This window comes from Neoarius graeffei, chromosome 10, assembly GCF_027579695.1.
Source record: "Neoarius graeffei isolate fNeoGra1 chromosome 10, fNeoGra1.pri, whole genome shotgun sequence".
Classification (NCBI taxonomy): Eukaryota; Metazoa; Chordata; class Actinopteri; order Siluriformes; family Ariidae; genus Neoarius; species Neoarius graeffei.
The window spans coordinates 57,631,424-57,652,754 of record NC_083578.1 but is presented as its reverse complement, the minus strand read 5'-3'; the positions used below and the strand labels follow the sequence as shown (position 1 = coordinate 57,652,754).

General features: G+C 41.2%; 1 protein-coding gene across 3 annotated transcripts in view; it reads left to right on the top strand.

The window, feature by feature from the left end:
• The window catches only part of csde1 (cold shock domain containing E1, RNA-binding), a 49,730-nt gene that overhangs the window by 22,732 nt on the left and 5,667 nt on the right, over positions 1–21,331 (top strand). The window contains exons 3-16 of one of the 3 annotated variants that reach the window (XM_060931937.1): positions 3,825–4,014; positions 5,356–5,465; positions 5,897–5,983; positions 7,616–7,713; positions 7,830–7,911; positions 8,084–8,212; positions 8,332–8,457; positions 8,579–8,794; positions 8,901–9,041; positions 9,646–9,816; positions 13,454–13,561; positions 19,395–19,570; positions 19,698–19,810; positions 19,936–20,055. In XM_060931937.1, the coding sequence (XP_060787920.1) occupies positions 3,825–4,014; positions 5,356–5,465; positions 5,897–5,983; positions 7,616–7,713; positions 7,830–7,911; positions 8,084–8,212; positions 8,332–8,457; positions 8,579–8,794; positions 8,901–9,041; positions 9,646–9,816; positions 13,454–13,561; positions 19,395–19,570; positions 19,698–19,810; positions 19,936–20,055 (1,867 nt within the window). Of the gene's footprint in view, positions 1–3,824; positions 4,015–5,355; positions 5,523–5,896; positions 5,984–7,615; positions 7,714–7,829; positions 7,912–8,083; positions 8,213–8,331; positions 8,458–8,578; positions 8,795–8,900; positions 9,042–9,645; positions 9,817–13,453; positions 13,562–19,394; positions 19,571–19,697; positions 19,811–19,935; positions 20,056–21,331 lie in introns of all 3 variants that reach the window. The other 2 variants (XM_060931936.1, XM_060931938.1) reach the window with 2 other exon arrangements.

Below are 21,331 nucleotides of genomic sequence, written 5' to 3'. Positions count from 1 at the left end.
CAACAAATATCTAATATTTTGTTAAATCCCACAATTTTCATAATTTTGCCTATGCGTACCACCACAATGAATTTGAAATGGAGCAATTAAGATGTGACTGAAGTGTCGACGGTCAGCTTTAATTCAACATGTTCAAATGTTGCGTTAACTGTTTAGGAATTGCAGCCTTTTTTTAACCCATTCCCTGCATTTTCACAGGCTCAAAGGTAGTTGGACAAACCAACATAAGCATCGTTTTTAATACTTGGATGCCGATCCTTTGTAGTCAGTGACTACCTTAAGTCTGGAACCCATGGATATCACCAAATACTGAGTTTCCTCAAGACACTTTACCAGGCCTTTACCTCAGTCATCTTCAGTTGCTATTTGTGGGTCTTTCGGCCTTCAGGAAGTGTAAAACGTGCTTATTCGGGTTGATTGACTCGGCTATTTAAGAACGTACCATTTCTTTGCCTTCAGAAGCTCTTGGGTTGCTTTCGCAGTAGGTTTTGAGTCATTTACCTATCTGTACTGTGAAGCACAGTCCTATCAGTTTTGCAGCATTTAACTGAACCTGAACAGAAAGTACAACTACACTTCAGAATTCATACTTCTGTCAACAGTCACATTGATCATCAGTGACCCAGTTCCCTTGGCAGCCATACATGTCCATCATGATTGATGGATGTGGTATACCTTTAGATCATGAGCCCTTCCTTTCCTTCTCCAGCAATGGCAAGAGAACTCCATTGTTCTCTTGCCATCGTTGTAGTGCAAGTTAATCTTGGTTTTAGCTGTCCCCATAATCTTATTCCAGAACTGGGCAGGCTTTCTAGCAAAGTCCAATCTGGCTTTTCTGTTCTAGTGTTAAGTCGTTTTTATCTCTAGGATAAACCCTCTATTTAAATTCATGAAAGCGTCTCTTGACAGCGATGCACCGATTTCTTTGAGTGTTCTTGACTTGATGTGAAGTAGTTTTTGTTTACCAAGGAAAGAATTCTATGATCATCCACTTTAGTTGTGTTCCATGGTCTTCCAGGTCTTTTGGTGTTGCTGGGCTTGCTAGTGTATTCCTTTGTGTTAGGAATGTACCAAATTATTGATTTTGGCTACTCCTAATGTTTCATCTCCCTGACGGGTTCCTCCTTCACTTGCATTGATGCCTCTTTGGACTGCGTATTGAGGTCCCATTAAACAGCTACAAAATGCAGATTCAACACTTTGAATCAACTGTAGACCCTTTATCATCTTGATTTTTGTCATGAAATGATGAAACGGGCCACACCCAGCTACGACAATGCTTTAGTTGATTTGTCCCCCCCCCCCCCCCCCCTTTTTTTTTTTTTTTTAAAAATAAAGGGCTGTAATTCTAAAACCATTAATGCAGGGTTTATTTCTTTTTATTTGAACACCTTGAATTAAAATCGAAAGTCTACACTTCAGTCACATGTTGATTGCTCCATTTCATTGCGGTGGTATACAGAGGCAAAATTATGAAAATTGACACTGACCATTTTTGAGAAACTAATTATTTTAAAAAGCAGTCTTAATGATTTTTGTAAGAACAAGGGAAGCTCTTTATAAACATGCAAGTTAAAGTTGGTGGTTGTGGGGTGGGTTTTTTTGGGGGGGGCCCTCATTTTATGAAGGGTACCAATAATTAATTATAGAGGGCACTATATAGTTCTCGTTTTCCACTATGGAACTGATCGTGTGCACAATTTAAACTGAAATGTGGATCTCCTTTTAGTTTAATTCAAGTCTCAGAATTGATGTCATGAAAAGCAAAATTATATGTGCACACTGATTTCATGACCCTGATTAAGTAATCGTACACGGTATGCCGTAAATGTGTATCTATATTTCAGACAGATGTTAGCATATTTTCATCAGAAGTCTGCAAACTCCTTTTACAAATATACAGTTGAGGTTCTGGATCAAAGTGAGTGTTAAAGTGAAGCCGAGCACATTGTGTGAATAGTCCTGGCCAAAAAAAAAAATTAAAAAAAAGCTTTCTCGTTACCAACAAACCTGATCCAGCTAACAAGAGCTTGATGATGAGCTAGATCATCTCTTATCCATGAGAACTTGAAAACGTAATCCCCCCCCACCCCACCAAGAAGGGTTCATCCGGGTTTTTCTTGGGTGTCTGCCCAAAATGCTGTATTCATAGCTCCCAGCAAAACAGAGAGCACTTGCTGTGTCCTATGTAGTACAACACCTCACAACTGCGTATCAGCACAGGTTGAATTTGGTTTTATTGATTGGGACATTTCTTCTTCCCCCTGTCTGCGAGCTATGTTGCCTTCATGGTTTGACCCGTTGGTCGAGGCTGGTCAGTCTGTGCAGCTTTGTGATCAACCATTTACCATTGCAATGTTACGTATTGGCACCTCATCTAGCCTCCTCATCTAACTAATGCATTGTTCACAATTACATGAGCAGTTATTATCTTGCACATAAAAGCTAGTAAGAAAATTGTAGTTATCTTAACTTTGACAGTCATTATGCAGCTGTGCATTTATGGTTTTATTTCCTGTGTTTTTCTTTCCGGCTCTTAATCTTAGTCTTGCAAGCCCTGTAATGGTTTACAAATAGATCGTTTCTGGTAATTGCATTCACCCACTTTCAGGTTAATTAGTTTAAGATTTTGTGGTATGGCCCTGTTTTTGCTATCTTTGGAGGAATTAAAAAGAATAATTTGCCATCACAAGGGATTTCTCATTCAAGATGCTTCAGACCATTCCTGTGTTTGGCGTGTGCTTTGAACAGGTTCTAGACACATCAATGCCAAGAGCCAGTTTCCTTCTGTGAATTGGCTTGGAAATCCCATTGTAGCAGGTGCACAGTGATGTTTTTCTATCAGGAGATTGTGTTTTGGTAATTGGTAGTAGAATAATTTAATCACTTGTGACCCCTGTGTTGATGCCCTTCAGCCATGAGCGCTCCAATAAAGATGGAAAGAGTATATACTGAATCGGCTGCCCCCACTGTCGCTGCGTCTCTCCCCTCCACCTTCAGCCAACCAATCCCCCGCTCTGCCTCCGTCTCTTGCCACACTTCTCGTGCGGCCGGGGGCAAAAAGCAAAAGCGGGCCCCATTGTACCAGAGATCTGTAAGTGGGCATGTTGGAGTTTTGCCCCACCAGCCTAACTGATGTGAAATTTTGTTAACTGCATGTCCTGAGGTTGAGTTTGTGCGTTTAACCAGTAGTATAGACTACTGTTCAAACTGTGTGTTAAGTTGCATTTGTTAGGTGTGATTTACTAATTTTCACTTGTGTACCTTTTTTTGTGTCAACAGTACTGAAGTGGTAAAAGTGCTTAATGCTACTAGGTTCACATACAGGTTAACCAATGGTTTCAGTTACAACTCTGATGCATGATGGATTTCAAATGTTTTCTTGCGGCAGCTTGTAGAAACTGATTTTGTAATACTGTGACTTTTTTTTTTTTTCTTCCTCCCTTCCTTCCCCTTTTCCTTCCCTCCCCAGTATTCATGATTAGCAGAAGCTTGACTCAGAATCGCACCAAATTTTGAACGATCCTTTTATTCAGAATGTACAGGCAGACTTCACTGAAAGTTTTTGATGCCCTGATTTATGTACTGCTTCACTGAGTATGCTTCCTACATTAGCAACATCATAATTTGCTTTTAACGTTTTGATCTACATGGGCAGTTGGATGCAAACCTAATTCACATGCCAAACATGCATTGGGGTGGGGAGGTTTCATCTCATTCCTCCATCATTTTTCACTTGTGTTTTTATAAGAAATCCTGTGAGTTTACAATGTAAATGAGTCATTTTGAAATTTAAACGCTCCCTCCCGTCTATTCCCATATAGATGAGTTTCGACCCAAGCCTACTGCATAGCAATGGCTTTGCTAACGGCACTGGAGTGGGCCTCCGGGAGACTGGTGTGGTGGAGAAGTTGCTCAGCTCCTATGGTTTTATCCAATGCTCAGAGAGACAGGCTCGCCTGTTCTTCCATTGCTCCCAGTACAGTGGCAACCTGCAAGAGCTCAAGATCGGAGGTAAGCACGTGGATGTGCTGCAGCAGCAAAAGTACAAATTGTTTAGGCAAGTTTTTTTTTTTTTTAAATTTATGACCTGTTTTAAAGGTAGGGTAGGCAACATTGGAGGAACCAACAGTGGAGTAAACCCAACCCCCCTCCCTGCAAAGCCACTCTATGAAACAAAAGGAAGCAATACCAAGAAGCCTTTGCCACACGTACACTTAAGCGCACAGGGAAATTGAACCCATCTGAAGCAGTGAACATGCACACACGAGCAATGAGCGTGCGCGCACACATGCCCAGGGAGCAGTTGTAGGTTAGGTGCCTTGCTCAAGGGCACTTCAGCCCACCCTAAGGCTGCCCCAAGACACGTGTAACCTAACCACGTGTCTTTGCACTGTGGAGGAAACCCACGCAGACACGGGGAGAACATGCGAACTCCACGCACAGAGGCCACCATCGGCCACTGGGCTCACACCCAGAACCTTCTTGCTGTGAGGTGATTGTGCTAACCACTATACCACCGTGCTGCCCAAAAGAACGTGCAATGCCTGACTGCTGCTGGAGGATGAAGGAAATGATACATTTCCCCAAAAAACAAAATGCACCAGATAATTACGTGTCCAACAGAAATTCAGCAACCACAGCAGCACTTTTCAGGGCCTTCAACTCCCTCGGTTGTCATTTGTTGAAAAGCCATACCAATGTTCACTTTGGTTTGACCTCTTGTTGTATTTAACAGTGCAAGCTGTTGTAGGTATAAGGTTAGGTGTAACTGGAAGTCTTGTCTGCTGTTCTTGTGCAGCTAGCTCGTTAGATTGAGCTCTGTCTGCCTAGCGTTGTGGGAAAACTCTGGTCATGTGCAATGAGTGCATGGGCCGTATGTGCGCGCAGGTAGGGAGGCCATCCACTCATTTCATGCAGGCTGAATAAAATGATTGAGTAGGATTTTTACAGCCATACTTTTTTTTTTTTTTTTTTTTTTTTTTTTTGGTTTATTAATTGCAGACAGGATGAAAAAGTGAATTTTCAAGAAATATAACACATGCTTTTAATATAAATTGCCAGCCCTAGCCTGAAGTAATTATACAGCCCAGGAGCCCTGTTAATCTAGGTGTATAAAATACTAACACTTGATCAGCCCACATGACTACTCTTGATATTTGGAGAGTACTGGGTGAATTTCAGTGTCACTTTAAAGCTTAGGAAAAAGTGTAGTTGGGGGGGGGATGTATATAGCTGTGTTTTTTTTTTTCTGAAACTAGTTGAAAAACGGATAAAGGAAATATCACAGTGCAGGGCCTTTGATGCCATATTGGTACCATTTGACCTTTCTTACCATGATGTCATGTCTTTCAGATGATGTGGAGTTTGAGGTGTCTTCTGACAAGCGCACTGGCAAACCTATTGCTGTGAAGCTGGTAAAGATCAAGGCCGAAGTCCTGCCCGAAGAACGAATCTCTGGGCAGGTGGGACCAGACTTGCACGCCTCTCCCTTTACTATGCTGCATGGTTATATACATCCAGTTAAGGAACACGTTTTCTCTTTTTTTGTCCATGTCTCATCAGTGTCTCTCCCTTTCTGGCTCATTTTAAACTCACTTGTGAGGCAATGTTTGCAATTAGCATCATCCTTTTTTAAAATCTCATCTAACACATTCCACTGAATAATTGAAGTTAATTCTGGTTCACTCCCATTAATTGCCATTGTTTTTGTGGGTTCATAATGGGCTTGAATGTCGTGTTTGTGTGTGCTGTCTGTGGCATGTTCTGAGCCTATCAAAATCTTGTTTTACTTGTCAGTAACACACATTTGCATGTTATTTGAATAAAAGGCATGTTGGAGATTTTTGTATATATTTCACAAAATACCTCTTCTAAATGTGTGCGTGGTGTTCAGGTTGTCTCAGCCATCCCCAACCACCTGGATGGAAGGTCTGCTCCTGGTCAGGTCCCCACTGGCAGTGTGTGCTACGAGAGAAATGGGGTATGATGGACAATTTTTCTCTTCAGCTGAGTGTAAACTGTGAATCCTTGGTTGCTGATTGGGTTTTAGCTCCCATGTTCTATATTTACTGATTTAACATTTTCTGGAAAACCATTTGTCTTTATTTGTAAAAACCCTGAAAATTTAATTTTATTATTATAAAATGTGAACAGATCAATGATAAATTCTTTGTGTTCAGAGTGACCAGCTCCTTAAAGCTAGACTGCCTTTCAGATTTTTCAAGTTTAGGTCATAAAAATAACTTTCCCTGACACCCAGTTCTTTTTGTTTAGTGGACTGAAAGCTACTGAATTCGAATCACAGACTTCCGATTTTATTAGGGGTCATATATATATATATATATATATATATATATATATATATATATATATATATATATATATATATATATATAAACCAGTTAATGAATTTAGGCCCCCCCTGCTTCACCATGACCCAATTCAAGATGCTACATCATGCATCACGTGGTGGGCTTTCTCTGTTCACACAAGGCATTATGGGATACAAATTTGAAACAGGAGAGAACAATGGAGGACGTGAGTGTGCGAATGAAACGTGAAAGACCGACGACAGTAACAAAGTGAGAAGAAAAGACGTTATGTTATATCCAAAGGAGAGGAAACGCAGGGCCAAACTAAAGATCGGCGGTCAGCGAGCACCTCGGTGTGATCAGCTGTTCGTTTAGCGACAGAATGATGTAACGGTCAGTGCACGGTCATGGTTAACCTGTACGTGGCAGTAATGCAACACTAGATGCTGCATGATGGGAGAAAAAAGGAAAAGGTGAACCTGTGTGCGCACACAGACTTCCTGTCTGCTTGACCGCGTGAAGCGAGCGATTTCATGCACGTTATTTGCTAGGGAATCCCCTCAAATTAAAGAACTTCCCAGCCACAGAATGATCTGGCTTTATTTTTTATATATTCCAGAAATAAGCATATGAAATTTGGTCATTGTGATAGAGGGAACTAAATTTCACTGGTTTTATGAAAGCGAAAGGCCATCTACTTTGAATTGAGGTAATTAATCAATAGGTGTTTTATTTCTGTAAGGGTTACCTCAATAAACCTGGCAACCAAAGCATGACACAAATTATAGGAGAAAAATCTTCATGACTAGCCACTAATGGCTGGCTATTTTTACAGCTGTGATCCTGAAACTAGCTGCTAGCTAAGCTATACGCTGCAAAAAATGACATCTTAGCAAGTGAAAACATCTTGAAAATAGTTGAAATGATCTAGCATTTCTTATTAGAAGAAAACATGACACCAATTTTGGAGATTATTAAACCTAGTTCTAGATTGCAACCAACTTATTCCAAGATGTTTTACCAAGTGTAATTATCTTACTGCACTGGCAGATTATTTCACTTGATTATAGTCTAAATGTTCTCAAATTTGTTTTTCCTTATATTAGGATGGCTAGTTTTTGCAGTGTAGCATAAATGACTAGTAGGTAGGTACAAACCCTGCCAGTGATGGCCTAGAAAAGTTTAGTAAAGAAAAACAAATGGTATTTTAATGCTTTAATGTTGAAGTGAAGGCCAGTGGGAATACTGGTTTGATTTAGGGGAAAGTTCTGTATAAATATTTTGCATTAATTGTCTCACAGGAAGTGTTCTATCTCACTTACACCCCTGATGATGTGGAGGGCAACCAACAACTGGAAACAGGAGATAAAGTCAGCTTCTACATGGAGACTAACAAGCAGTAAGTCCCTTCCTGTTCACAAAAACACCACTACTGTACTGTACCAGTGTATTTGTGGTTCAGAGGAGCTGATGGTGGTTTCTGGGGAAAGAAATGTATTGTTTTTGATCTTTCAGTACTGGAGCAGTGAGTGCCCATAACATTGTGTTAGTTAAGAAGAAGCCGATGAGGTGCCAGGGTGTGGTGTGTGCCACTAAGGTAAGTGTAAATGGCTGGGTGTGTGTGCTCATTTGTAAATATAAACTTAACTGCTCTGTAAGAGATTTGCTTCTGTCCATAGTCACACAGTACAGCTTAAAAAAAAAAAGGTCTTAACACATTTGTTGAGTTTGGTGTTTCAACTCCATTAAAGAGACTTTCTCCCCTATAGGATGCATTCGGATTTATTGAGCGAGCAGACGTGGTGAAAGAGATTTTCTTTCACTACAGTGAGTTCAAAGGTGACCTGGAGGCACTGCAGGCTGGAGATGATGTGGAGTTTTCCATTAAGGATCGAAATGTATGTGTTGGCAGAAATGTCACTTCAATAGTTTTCTGTCTTAAGACCGACAGTTTGAAACATCTGCAGAGCTTTGCTCCGAGTATGCCCTGAACCTTTTTCTCCTCACCTCCTTTTAGGGGAAAGAAGTTGCTACAGATGTTCGTGTACTCCCCCCAGGCACGGTTATATTTGAGGATATCAGTATTGAACAGTTTGAGGGCACAGTCACCAAGGTTATTCCTAAAGTTCCCACCAAGAATCAGGTATATATGTAATCTCTCCGACGTGCTTTTCAGAGAACACTTCTCAGCTGGAGAGTGCATTTCGAGTGACTGCATACATCCTGTATTAGGTACATTTGATGGCCACTTTGCTTTGTTACAGAACGATCCGTTACCTGGACGGATTTGTGCAAGGATTAATTTCAGCCAGAAGGAACTTCTGTTTGGGGAGAAAGACACCAAGTCCAAAGTGACGCTTCTGGAAGGAGACCATGTCCAGTTCAACATTTCCACTGACCGTCGAGACAAGCTTGAGCGAGCTACAAACATCGATATACTGCCAGACACCTTCCATTTTACTAAGGAGTCTCGTGAAATGGTGAGAGTTTAAAAAAAAAAAAAAAGCTGTTTCATTCAAAATGATTTATCAAGTGAAATTTTGTATATAAAATTTGATTTTTCTAACTTTCTGCAATTCTCTGTAGGGTGTGATCGCTGCAATGCGTGATGGATTTGGCTTCATTAAGTGTGTGGACCGTGATGCCCGAATGTTCTTCCACTTCAGTGAGGTTTTGGAAGAAAGCCCACTACACATTTCAGACGAAGTGGAGTTTACTGTTGTCCCTGTAAGTCATGAGCATGAAATAGCATTATTTTTGTTTTCGCGTTCTCATCTTTAAGGACACTTCTTCCCGTATGCTTAGACCTCTTGCTGTCCTGCGGCATAAATTGTGTTCCAGTAGCAGGTTTCTTTTTTTTTTCCCAAACACCTAAATAAAGCAGGGGACTAGAAAATGTTTGTGGATGTGAACACCACCTCAACCTCACAAATGATTCCTCCTTATGGATACAGTGTCTGGTAATCTTATGGAGGTACTTTTCATAGGCCAGTGAAGGTTAACTGAAGTGTGGCTTGATGCCTTTTTTTCTGCCGTTTATCAGCATTTAACTGCGCTGATAAAATGCTCTCAAAATACTCGAATCTTTTTGCTTTAACTATGGCAAAGAGAAGTGGTTTTTTATTTTATTTATTTAAAATGCTGTTCACCTAGTAATAAAGTTGTGTAATCCCTAGTACACACCTGTGTTAACTGAGTAAATTTGTCCAGCTCTGCAGTGAATGTTCCTGAAATATTAACACTTGCTGTATATTAAAGTTTTTTTTTTTTTTTTTTTAAATATAAATAAAGATGTTACCCATCAGCATTAACATGGCACCTCCTTCATTAGGACATGCTGTCAGCTCAGAGGAACCATGCAGTGCGGATCAAGAAGCTGCCCAAGGGCACTGTGTCTTTCCACACACAGTCTGAACAGCATTTCCTAGGTGTTGTGGAGAAGGAGGCCACAGCTGCCTCCAATGGCAAGACCAGTGCCAGCCCCAACAAGGGTAAAGAGAAGGTGGGAAGTTTCTTAAAATGTGTAACTAAAACCTTTTTGGCTGTATGTTATTGCACAATTTGGTGTCCTTTTTGATTTTTTTTTTTTTTTCCCCCCCCTCCTTTTGCTTTGGTGCAAGGACCATGTGAATGGTGTGGGGTGTGGTGTTTTTAAATTCATGCTTTTCACGTTCATGCAAATTTTCTTTCAGGCAGTTATGGGGATGTTATTGAGCCTTTTTATTTTGGTTGTATTTTTATCCCCTTTCTAATCCTTTTTTTTTTTTTCATTTTCCATTCTCCTTTTCAATCCTGCTCTTCATTAGAAAAAAGATAAGGTAGGCAGTCTGTTTTTCTGCATGCAACCAGCTTTAGATAACATGCAGACATTTTCCCATTTAAAGAAACTCCCAATTAGATTCTTGACTAGTATGTTACACAAAAAAAAAAAACCACGCTCACAAAACTGCATTAACGTGTATAGCACTGAATTTACATCGGTGTCTCTCAACTGGTGGATCGCGACCTGCATTTGGGTCACAGGCTCTTTAAAACTGGGTTGTGAACAGCTGGGAAGGAAAAAAAATGTTGCTAAATGATAAAACATGGAAAAATGACCAAAGTGAATTGTTTCAGAAAAGGAGTAGTAATGGTGGTCATAGTGAAATGCTCCCCATAGCCAATGAAAAATTCGATTGTGCTGTGCGTCCAATCAAATACTGTCAGTTTTGGTGCTAATTCGGCTGTAACCAATTGGTGCCAATACTTGAAAAACAATGAAATTCCCTCTTATTATAAAAGGCTGGAGGGGAAAAATATGCAAGGTAAATGAGGATGCCTTGTGCAGGTGATGTGGTGCGTTTGGCTGGTGATAGGCTGCAGAAAGCCTGAAGCCATTGAAATTCATAAAGTAGGTTATTCAGAGACAAAACACTCAAGCCATGAAGGCAAGCCAATTGAGCTTTTTCAAAAGAAAGCAAGGGGATCTGGCTATATCTCTAAAAACATGCACTTGAACAAGACGAATCAACCGGTGTATCTGATCACGCATCCTGATTTTGAGATTTATCACAGTGAAATCCTCCGGTTTCCCATTGATTTGCACGGCCCATGATTTCAGCGCCGTTCTTGTTAAAACTCATTGTTTATGCATTTTTATTAGTTGTGTGTTTTTCATATCAAGTGTAATTCAGTATTTGGATCAGTGTTTGCGTTTTGTGTTTTTTTGGCTAGGTAAATTGTACTTGGTCAGGATTGTGTATGCATTTATACAGTGGCCAATTCTCATATGTGAACAGTTGATTTTGCACTTGATTTTAAACACACACATTGCATTTGAAACACAAAAATCACTGTAAATACTTGAGGTACAGCCTTAACAACCCAATATGAAAGTTGATTTTATTTTCTGTCATCTGCAGTAGTAAATTATTTATCCAACTTTTTATTCCCCCGCTGGCCGAAAGGCCCGGGAAGAGGGATTGTTTCATGGCGATGTCCGTCCCAGGAAGGGTACTCCTCTCTCTCGGTCTTTGGAGGAATTTCACCAAACTTGACAGGGTTCTTTGTTTTATGTCGGTAATGTATATTGTAATTTCGTTCAATTCAGTTGCATTTTACCAGAGTTCTGGCAGAGTTGCCAGCGGGGGATATTGTGCTCTCAGAGCACTTTTTTTGTTAGGTTTTTGCAATAGATAATCATTAGTAGCTATTAATCACATTTTTAATATGCATGTCTGTTTGCTTCCATATTATGAACAATTTTTGTGTAGTATTGATTTGGGTTCTGAAGCAAAACCAGTTGAGAATCGCTGATTTACGTCACACATTTTAGCCTTTACTTTTTCATTGAAGTCCGAGGATTATTTGGAGACTAAAGTGGCAGCATTTGCCCCTTGTGGTGAACTGGTTATTACGTGTACAGTGTAATAATGGTTCCTTAAAAACGACAATCTAATCCCTTTTTTTTTCCCCCCCAACCCCCAAGGCTAAAGTTGAGAAGGTTAGTTGACTTGGGTTTTTACAATCAAATATTGGTATGCTTCTAAATTGTCATCCATCTAATGACACAGGATTGATTGCTAACATCCCACTGACTCCATGCCATGTTCAACTTTTCACCTTTCATACAAATACTACCATCTCCACATTACTAATGACCATACATGTCTAAATTGATCTATTTTGCTCATTTGAAATATCTAGAAATGGTTTACTTGGTTTTTGTTAGTCTTTGCATTACCATTATGCATCGAGTGTGTGACTATCGAAACCTAATTAGCACTAAACGTTAGGGGTGTATAAAATTAGTTATGATACAGTGTCTTGTTAGAGTGCCTTTTCAGTGTAGCAAAATTGCTTGAATGTGCCCTTAGGTTTCCATTTTCACTTTATTTAAAACATTTAGTAAAAGTATAGTGATTGAAACATTAACTTTTCCATAATCCATTGAGGCTCTTGGCAACGTATTATGAAATAAAAGCTGTGCATTAAACCGTAACAAAATAACTGTCAAACCTGATTCGTCTTTGTCTGTGTGATATTGCTCCAGTGGTATTGCAAGCTGGTGAAAATGGTATGCTTAGGAGGATTATTTTTAAACCGTTTCCATAGCCTCTCCTGATTTGATTTCAGGATAATGCTAGGAGTGGGTGGGGGCTTGATTTTAGTGTAAATGCTTCTTACATCTCCTGTAAATATGCAGCAGCCTACCTTTTACTCCAGTCTGTTTAAATGTATTGTTAGCTGAGCCTTTAGCACGATACCATACACCCCTATTAAATATGCTAATTAGTGCTCGCTCACTTGGCTACCAAGAGCAGGGACATCACTCAAGTTGGTTGTTTTGTCTCTGTAGTGTATAATTTCAGTGTTGAGCATCACTGTGTTTGAAAACTGCATCTGGATATAGACCTGGACTAAATTTCTTCTGGCATACAGTTAATTTCTGTTTAGAATTAAGACCAGGCTTAAAGGAACAGTCCACCGTATTTCCATAATGAAATATGCTCTTATCTGAATTGAGACGAGCTGCTCCGTACCTCTCCGAGCTTTGCGTGACCTCCCAGTCAGACGCAGTCAGACGCGCTGTCACTCCTGTTAGCAATGTAGCTAGGCTCAGTATGGCCAACGGTATTTTTTTATTTTTTAATATAATGACAGGCGTACTAACACCACCTGCGTGCTTCGGCAGCGCATTGATATCTGAGCTCCGTATCAATGCGCTGCCGAAGCGCGCAGAAGGTGTTAGTACGCCTGTCATTATAGTGCGGACTTTCCATAGCATAGAAAGTCGCTACGTTTCAATTTGTGTAACTGAACTTGTTTCATGTCACTGGTCATATAAACCTATGTAAACAGGAAAAACGCGGAAGAGTTTGGTCGCATCTAACTACAGCCCCAAAAAATACCATTGGCCATACTGAGCCTAGCTACATTGCTAACAGGAGTGACAGCGCGTCTGACTGCGTCTGACTGACTGGGAGGTCGCGCAAAGCTCGGATAGGTACGGAGCAGCTCGTCTCAATTCAGATAAAAGCATATTTCATTATGGAAATACGGTGGACTGTTCCTTTAATCTGTGTATGGAGAACTAGCCCTTCCTGTCCTGTGGTCTGACGTACGTGTGTGTGTGTGTGTGTGTGTGTGTGTGTGTGTAGGAAGCAGAGGAAGGCGTGATTGTGTATGAAGACTGTGGAGTGAAGCTGACTGTACCCTATCATATCAAAGACCTAGAGGGTGGAGTTCTCCCTCAGCTTGGAGACAAGGTACTGTGGATTAGTCGCCCTAATTACATTCGGGACCCGTTTCATGATGCGTTTTGCTAATGAGACCAGGCTCAAGCCTCCAATTCATATTTAATGTCCCCCCCCCCTTTTTATTTATTTATATATGTGCCCGAATCCAGGGACACATGTCTGCCCGGGGGCATTTTGAGTTATTGACAGATTCAGAAAGTACAGTTTCTAAGCTTTCCAATGATGCCTTCCATGTGGAGATCTGACAATATTTGAAGAATGTGTGGCCTTTTGAAAGTGTATACCTCTTAAAACAGAAAAGGGAGAAAATCGCTCTCAAATGCCGCTTTTCCACTACAAACGCGGCTGAGCCGTGCCGTGCTGAGTCGAGCTGAGCGGGGCTGTTGGAGTTGCATTTCGACTACAACCGCGCTGAACCGTGCTGGCTGGAAGTGGGTGGACACATTGGGTGGAGTTAGCGAAAGTGGGTGGACGTCACGTGATGTCGTTAAGCAGCGCAAACAGTGACATCAGTGACAGTGGCGGAACAAGTCAGAGCCAGGCCGGGGGCGGGGCAAATGACCGGGCCCTTTATTAAAGCTTATCATAACAACATTTTAGGCTACAAAATGTCCGCAACTGCGGTGTTTACCAATTTCAACACTACCGGGTGCAACTATGTTATTTAGTACATCAAGTCCTTCAAACGAACATGTAACTCAGAAACAAAAAAACATTAGGCGACATACTGTACATGGCTCATAATAAAACATCAATAGCCTACTGCGCGCATTATTTGAAGGGCATACGACGAGCCTTGCGCTCCGCGAACTCGTCCATGATGCTCTGTATGTCACTGATTCAGTGAGCTTTTAAGCGGTAGTCTCACGACCAGAATAGTAAACAATAAACATGGAGGACATGGAGTCGTTAGTGTTGCTGGTCTTGGTGCTGTGGCTTGTTGTCACCGACAACGCGGACAGATACTGGCAAGAGCGTATAGATGAGGCGAGGCGCATAAGGCTTCAGAAATTCTCGTAATTCGTAATTCTTCTTCTTCCGGGTTTGCGGTGTTTACAGATCCCAGCGCGCTCGCGGGGCGTGTGTGGGCATGTGAGGACACGCCTCCTCACCAATCAGTGCACAGGGGAGTGTCTGCTCACGCCCCCAACCTCACTCGGCACGGCTTGGCTCGCTTCAGCCCCACTCCAAAACGGTGCGAGTTTTAGGGGCTAAGCAGGGCTGAAACGAGCTGAGTCGTGCTGGTTTTTGGTAGTCGAAACGCGAGCCGTGTCGGGCTGAAGCGAGCTGAAGTGAGCTGAAAAAGGGTAGTGGAAAAGGGCCAAAAGTTTTCCATCTCAGCTACTCTGGGTGCAGGGCGGGCACATAATGGTGCTCATTTGCATGACATTAAGGAAAGCCCTACCCCCTACGAGCTAGCACGAGACTACTTTCATGTAAACAAATCACCATGTCAATTTTCCTTCCATGCAAAGTATGCCCAAAACAATTATGAAGTACAAAAATAAGTCCTAAAGTATACTTTAACGGTTTGTGGTTGAAAAATTACTCTCACCGTAAAAGAGAGCACGATGATGACACAACTAACACAACACTAGTTTCATGTAAAGCCTCGGTCACAACCGGCCGTACGTGCTCCTACAGCCGGTCTACATGCAAGAAACGCACGAGAGCGCGCGTGTGACGTGCTGATTTTCGAGCCGCAGACTGGCCACAGAGGTTCTTTGTCATGTCAAACTCTACGGGTGCTTGTTTTTTTTCAGGTTGAAAGACAAACTTGCAGCCAACGCGCGTCTTTCTCCATGAACAAAAAAAAACCGCAGCAATTTGGGAAACGCCAAAAATCACACGGCCAAAAAATTGTACGTCCCGTTGTGACCTAGGCTTAACCAAACCACAACACTCTCCGTTACATGCAAAAATAACCACACAGCCTTAGATTAATAAACTTGCCCCATCAGAAAGACAAACGGCGCCTTGCACACATCATTGTCTCCGATGGAATGTAATCCTAGCTTCCTTTCGGTTGGGTTTTTTGCTAGAAATGGTTATCTACGATGTAAATACCGTGTGTCTGTTTGCTTCGCGGTGTTTCAGCTCCTCTGCGCTCTGTTTAGCTTGCTCATTCCATAGTGAAATTACATGCCTGTATGCAGCTTAAGTAGCCACGAGCTCAGCTTGTATCATACAGCTGATTCGCGAAAAAAAACAACAAAAGACTTAAATCATCATGTGAATGGCCCATATGGTAATTTACCCACACCCCCCAGCAGGCTACAGTCCTGACAAAAACGAGACAATTTGCAACAAAAATGTATGCTTTTCCAACAAAACAATCTATCATCTGAAATACTGATTGCATTCTTCAAGATCTCAACTTGCACATGATGGAAAAAAACAAAAATCACAAATTTCAGGAAAAAAAATGCTTCTTTTGCAATTATCTTGGATTCGTTTCGGCCGACGTGTCCCTGGATTCGGTGAGGGGTCATATAAATATAAATAAAATCATGAGTACAATCCAGGATTTTGATTTTTAGACCATGAATATCTAAACTACGGCTCGCTGCTATTTTGAAACGGCCAGCAAGGATTTGTAGAGAGAATTCAAGTTTACTACTATTAAAATGATTTAAAAAAAACAAACACCCTGCTGAGTTTGAACACTGGGTGTCACACTCACTTATTCTAAAATGCTCTTCATTCCCCCCCCCCCCCCCCAAAATCCATCCATCTGTTTTGGCACATCATTACAGTGATGTTGCCACTCTGTCTACTTCAGCCATCAAAGTTTCTAAGGAACATTACAGTAGTGGTTTCCCATTGCCTTCTACTGGATTATTATTGAGGTATTTCACCTGACGTCACAGGGTCACGTGACGCCCTGGTGTCCACCATTTTGGACGGCAAGCTAGCTAATGTCAACAACAGTAGCTAGTATGTTACTGTAGCAATATTTACGTTCAGTCATTTGGATGACTGTTAAAACCTTTCAGTCTCAAGTTTTTCCTTTACTGGATTTACTAGTTTACTGAGCTAGCGCGCGATGGCTCGCGGCCCGGCCGGAGAGCGCGCGATGGCTCGCGGCCCGGCCGGAGAGCGCGCGATGGCTCGCGGTTTGGCCGAGCGCGCTAGCTCAGTAAACTAGTAAATCCAGTAAAGGAAAAACTTGAGACTGAAAGGTTTTAACAGTCATCCAAATGACTGAACGTAAATATTGCTACAGTAACATACCAGCTACTATGTTGTTGACATTAGCTAGTGCTAACAGCTAGTTGCTAGTAAACTGCTACAACACAGACACCGACCCTAATAATACAGTTCTTAGTCATTGCCTGGTAACAGCAAATTTATAACGGGCCATGTCTCAACAGACTAAGAAGTTATTTCAATGACATTTAATAACATTTTGTTTATCCTGAGGACCGAAAGTAAATGAAAATGTGAACAAACCTTAGCTGTAATAAGATGGCGACCACCGGCTCCAGGGACGACCCGCTGATGTAGGCATGTTACCCAGCCTGACACAAAATATTTGTAGGCATCCAAACTCTTATATGCTTTCAGATCAATACCTGTGTATGGCGATGGGTTTTTAACGACATAGGTATACAGATCATGTGGGCCGAAGTCAGGTAAAGACGAGGGCTTCGTGTACTTCCGTACGTCAGTGAACAATCCTGGTGGAAGCAGGTAAACATCGTTCTCTAAGCCTGCTAACCTCAATTTTTGCAAATACCTCTCCCTCTGCACGCCCTGTAAATGCCCTACGTCGCTGGATAGTGAAGGTGTTTTCTGCATCTCGCTCCTTTTTCTTTTGTTTTTCGTTTGTCGCCTTCCTCGCATTCAAACTGATTCGAGCCGTGCCGTCCAAAATGGCAGCATCACATGACTTGGTCACGTGAGTGAAATACCTCAATAGAGGTTTTCTCCACTCAACCATTCAGTGTCAATTTAGAGCCACCAGTTAGCCTAACCTGCATGTGTCTTGGACTGTGGGGGGGAAACCGGAGCATCCAGAGGAAACCCACACGGGGAGAACATGCAAACTCCACACAGAAAGGCCCTCGTCAGCCACTGGCCTCGAGCCCAGAAACTTCTTGCTGTGACGTGACCGTGCTAACCACTACACCACCGTGCCGCCGCACCCTACACAGAACGTAAATAATCACTTGTTGAGTGCAAAATTCATGCAAATATGATCTAATGTGCTGAAAGTCATGTTAATTTTACAAGCTTGCATTAAGGTTACCAACCTTTAGACTAGTTAGTGACACCATATAATTTTTTTTTTTCTTCTTCTTTAGGCATGTTGGCAGCCTTTTCAGTGGGTCGCTTTATAAAGCAGGTCTTCAAAGAAATCTTTACTATAATGTTAAATTGGTGTATTTTGTTTGAGCAAAACTGTATTCTTGTCGGAAACGCAGTTGTCTGATTCAGAGATTATCATGCAACCTGAAGCTGTAACGATCAAACAGATCACATGGCTTTGCATTTTATTGAGTTGTATGTGATGAGATTTGGTCGTTTGGCTCCACATATACATGACGCTGAATCAGAGCTGAATGAGCTCCAACTTGACCAACCGTCACCTTTGCGATGTTCTTTGAATCGCCAACAAAAATCTGCCAAACTTTTGTATTTACACAAGACTGTTAAGCATTTAGCAGAAAGTGGTTAAACACTCTCACCGAGTCACTTGAATGAACTCAGGGGACCAGCAAGGACAGTTCGGACAACCCTGATGTAGACTGTCAGTCTTCCACCAAGCTTGGTACAGGAACAAATCTGAGATCCTCCACTTTATTTCCATGGCCGATAGGGCTGTACTATACTAAAGTACCTGTAGTTCCCCTACTTGCCCAAGGACACGTAGGTGGGCCTTAAAATAGTTCAGTGCTCATGATCTCTCAAAATCACCCTATAGCTTGAAATGAACATTCTGCCAGACTGCATGAAACAGTCTTCACGGAATATAGTGTCTGCCAAATGTTTTTCCTTGGTTTGTGGTGGGTGTTTTTCGCTAGAAAAGTTTCATCATATTTTAAAACATTTGAGGTTTTTTTTGGCTTAAATACAGTATTGCTTGCCTATTGCTGCAGTACAATATTTAGCCTAATATTACCCTTCCCCATGATTCATGTAAAATCTGCCAGCAGGTTGTATAGTAATGGTTTCCTTTCAATTTTCTATGCTTATTAGTACAGTATAATGAGGTAGAACATGTGTAGGGCACTACATGCTCAATAAAAGTTTTTTTTCAAGATTTTTTTTTTTTAGTTTTTGCAGACAGTACAGAATAGTATATCAGCTTTACATTACATCAGTGTGTCCACATTAGAGGGAAAGAAAACCCCAGCATAAATCCTGCTTTCCCACCCCATGTCCCATGTCGGTTGTGGCCACAGTAAGTGACTGACTAGTCACATAACATTTTTAAAAATAAAGTAAAAGAAGATAAAATGGAGTGAAATGAATAACAAGGGGGAAATGGGGTGTGTCTGTGTCTCTCTCTCTAGCAGCTCATTCTTTTAAGAAGTGTTCTCAGCATCATGAATAATAGAACAGCTTTTGAGATTCAGTTGACCAAAAGATGCATGTCTGTGTTCTTGGAGAACTACTCTTCCCATTTTCATGGGGACTTTTATGTAGTTGGGAAACGGACACCAGTACTCAAGTAGGCCACAGTTGGTTCTGGATTCAGGTTGATAATTGTTCCATGTATTTTTGTAGAGAAGCACGGTTGGTGTCCATGCAGTGGGAAGGTGTACCTCTTTCAAAGAAACCCATTTCAAGATGTCTTCATGAAATGGGCTCATGAGTTACGTATAATGTTCTTTAGGTGGAGTTTGCGATCAGCGAAGTAAAGCGTACTGGCCAGCAGAGCGCTGTCTCCATCAAGATCTTAAACCGCACCACGAACACCAAGAGGCTCCTGGGCTACATAGCAACACTTAAGGACAACTTTGGCTTTATTGAAACTGCCAACCATGACCAGGAGATCTTCTTTCACTTCAGGTACTGCAGGTCCTACCAGGGGTGACACAGATTTCCTCCTATAGCTGCTTCAGAGCTACTGTTTTTATTGGTATGTGAATTGCCAGAGGCTTGTTACTGTGTGTGAAACAAATTGTTTGTCATGTAGTGAGATGTGTGGTAGCATGGACAACCTTGACCTGGGAGATACGGTCGAATACACTCTGTCTAAGGGCAAAGGGAACAAAGTCAGTGCTGAGAAGGTCACCAGAGTCCCATACGGTATGGAATGTTTGTTTAAGCTGTATCAAGCATCATTAAAGTAACTCTGTTACATAATGTATGACTGTATTTTGTGCTCCGACATTTAATACCTGAAGGTTTTGAAAGTGTTTATGTATTTTAAGTGAATGGGCTGGGAGAGGACATTGGAAGTACTGTGTTTTCGGGGAAGGTGGTCCGGCCCCTGCGTAGTGTGGATCCCTCTCAGACTGAATACCAAGGACTTATTGAGGTAACAGAAGAAGGTAAGGAATCAGGCTTGTATAAAGTATAGATGAAAGTCTTCCAGATTTACCCGGAAATCTGGATATTTGACAAAACTCTTGAAAATCTCTGGTTTTCCGAATGGAGAATTTTTTTTATTTTATTTTTTTTATTTTTCGTGGTCCGTTTCATAGAAATTCAGTTTTGCGATCGCGCGGCTTGTTTACGTTCGGCGACAGGGCGCTGTCATTTTTGTAGTCTCTCAATGCTTGCTGGTGTGTACGAGACCTTATGCTTATATACATACATCATGTCATGTGAACGAGATTTTATTGCGATATCATGCTTTAGAAAACGCGGTCTTTTGTGTAACTATCAGTTGAATTATTATTTTCTAAACATGTATGCAATATTGCACATAAGATGTGACAGCATCACTAAGTTTTGACATCCAATAGTGAAAATTCTGAATTTAGAACAATGCACTCCTGAAGATAACTCATTAACTAGGAGTTAAATTTGATATTTTTGACATGTTAATCATTAATGTACATGAGAGAGGCTTAAAAGTTATAACTTGTTTTAGTGAGAAGTACTAAAATGCACTAGAATGCAGGGGTTTGTGCGATTATGTTATTAAATTTTTTGGGGGGGGACGTTAACACACACACACACACACACACCCCAATCTTAGTTTGACTCTCAAAAGTCCAGGATTTTTTTTTTTTCTTTGCTCCACTTTCATCTCTAATAAAGGGGTTGTTTTGAAATTCTCAAATACCTCAGTTTAAAATCGTACAATGGAGGTCTTTGTAACATGGATGCTTTTTCAGAGTGCCTATATTGACTCACATGTCGAAGCCTTGGAATAATAAGGTTCAGATGATTATGAAGTTATTGAGCCTTAAAGTTTAGTTCCTCATTAAGGTCAAAATAAATAGATTTTGCAATTGTATGTTTTGGCCTAGGAAACACCTTCTGACATATTGAAATAAGCTTTTACTGTGTGTAATATACTATGGCTGCCCTATTTTTAGAAACATTGCAGCAAAACAATATGGAAATATTCTTTGATTTGCTTTCTAACCTTGCATGGGCTATCTGCCTTCAAAGGGGAAGTCTGCCTGAAGTTGGCTAAAACCTTTCGAATTAAATGTGATCTCCTCAATAGTGAATGTCATGATTTGGTTAAGTTGTTGGATAGGTATGGAAGGTATGTAGTGAAATGGACAGAAGTGTAACCAGATACTGACTAAAAATATCTGCAATGCACTGACGAGCGCATATTTTTGGTTGGAATCGTCTTAATGTGGTCCT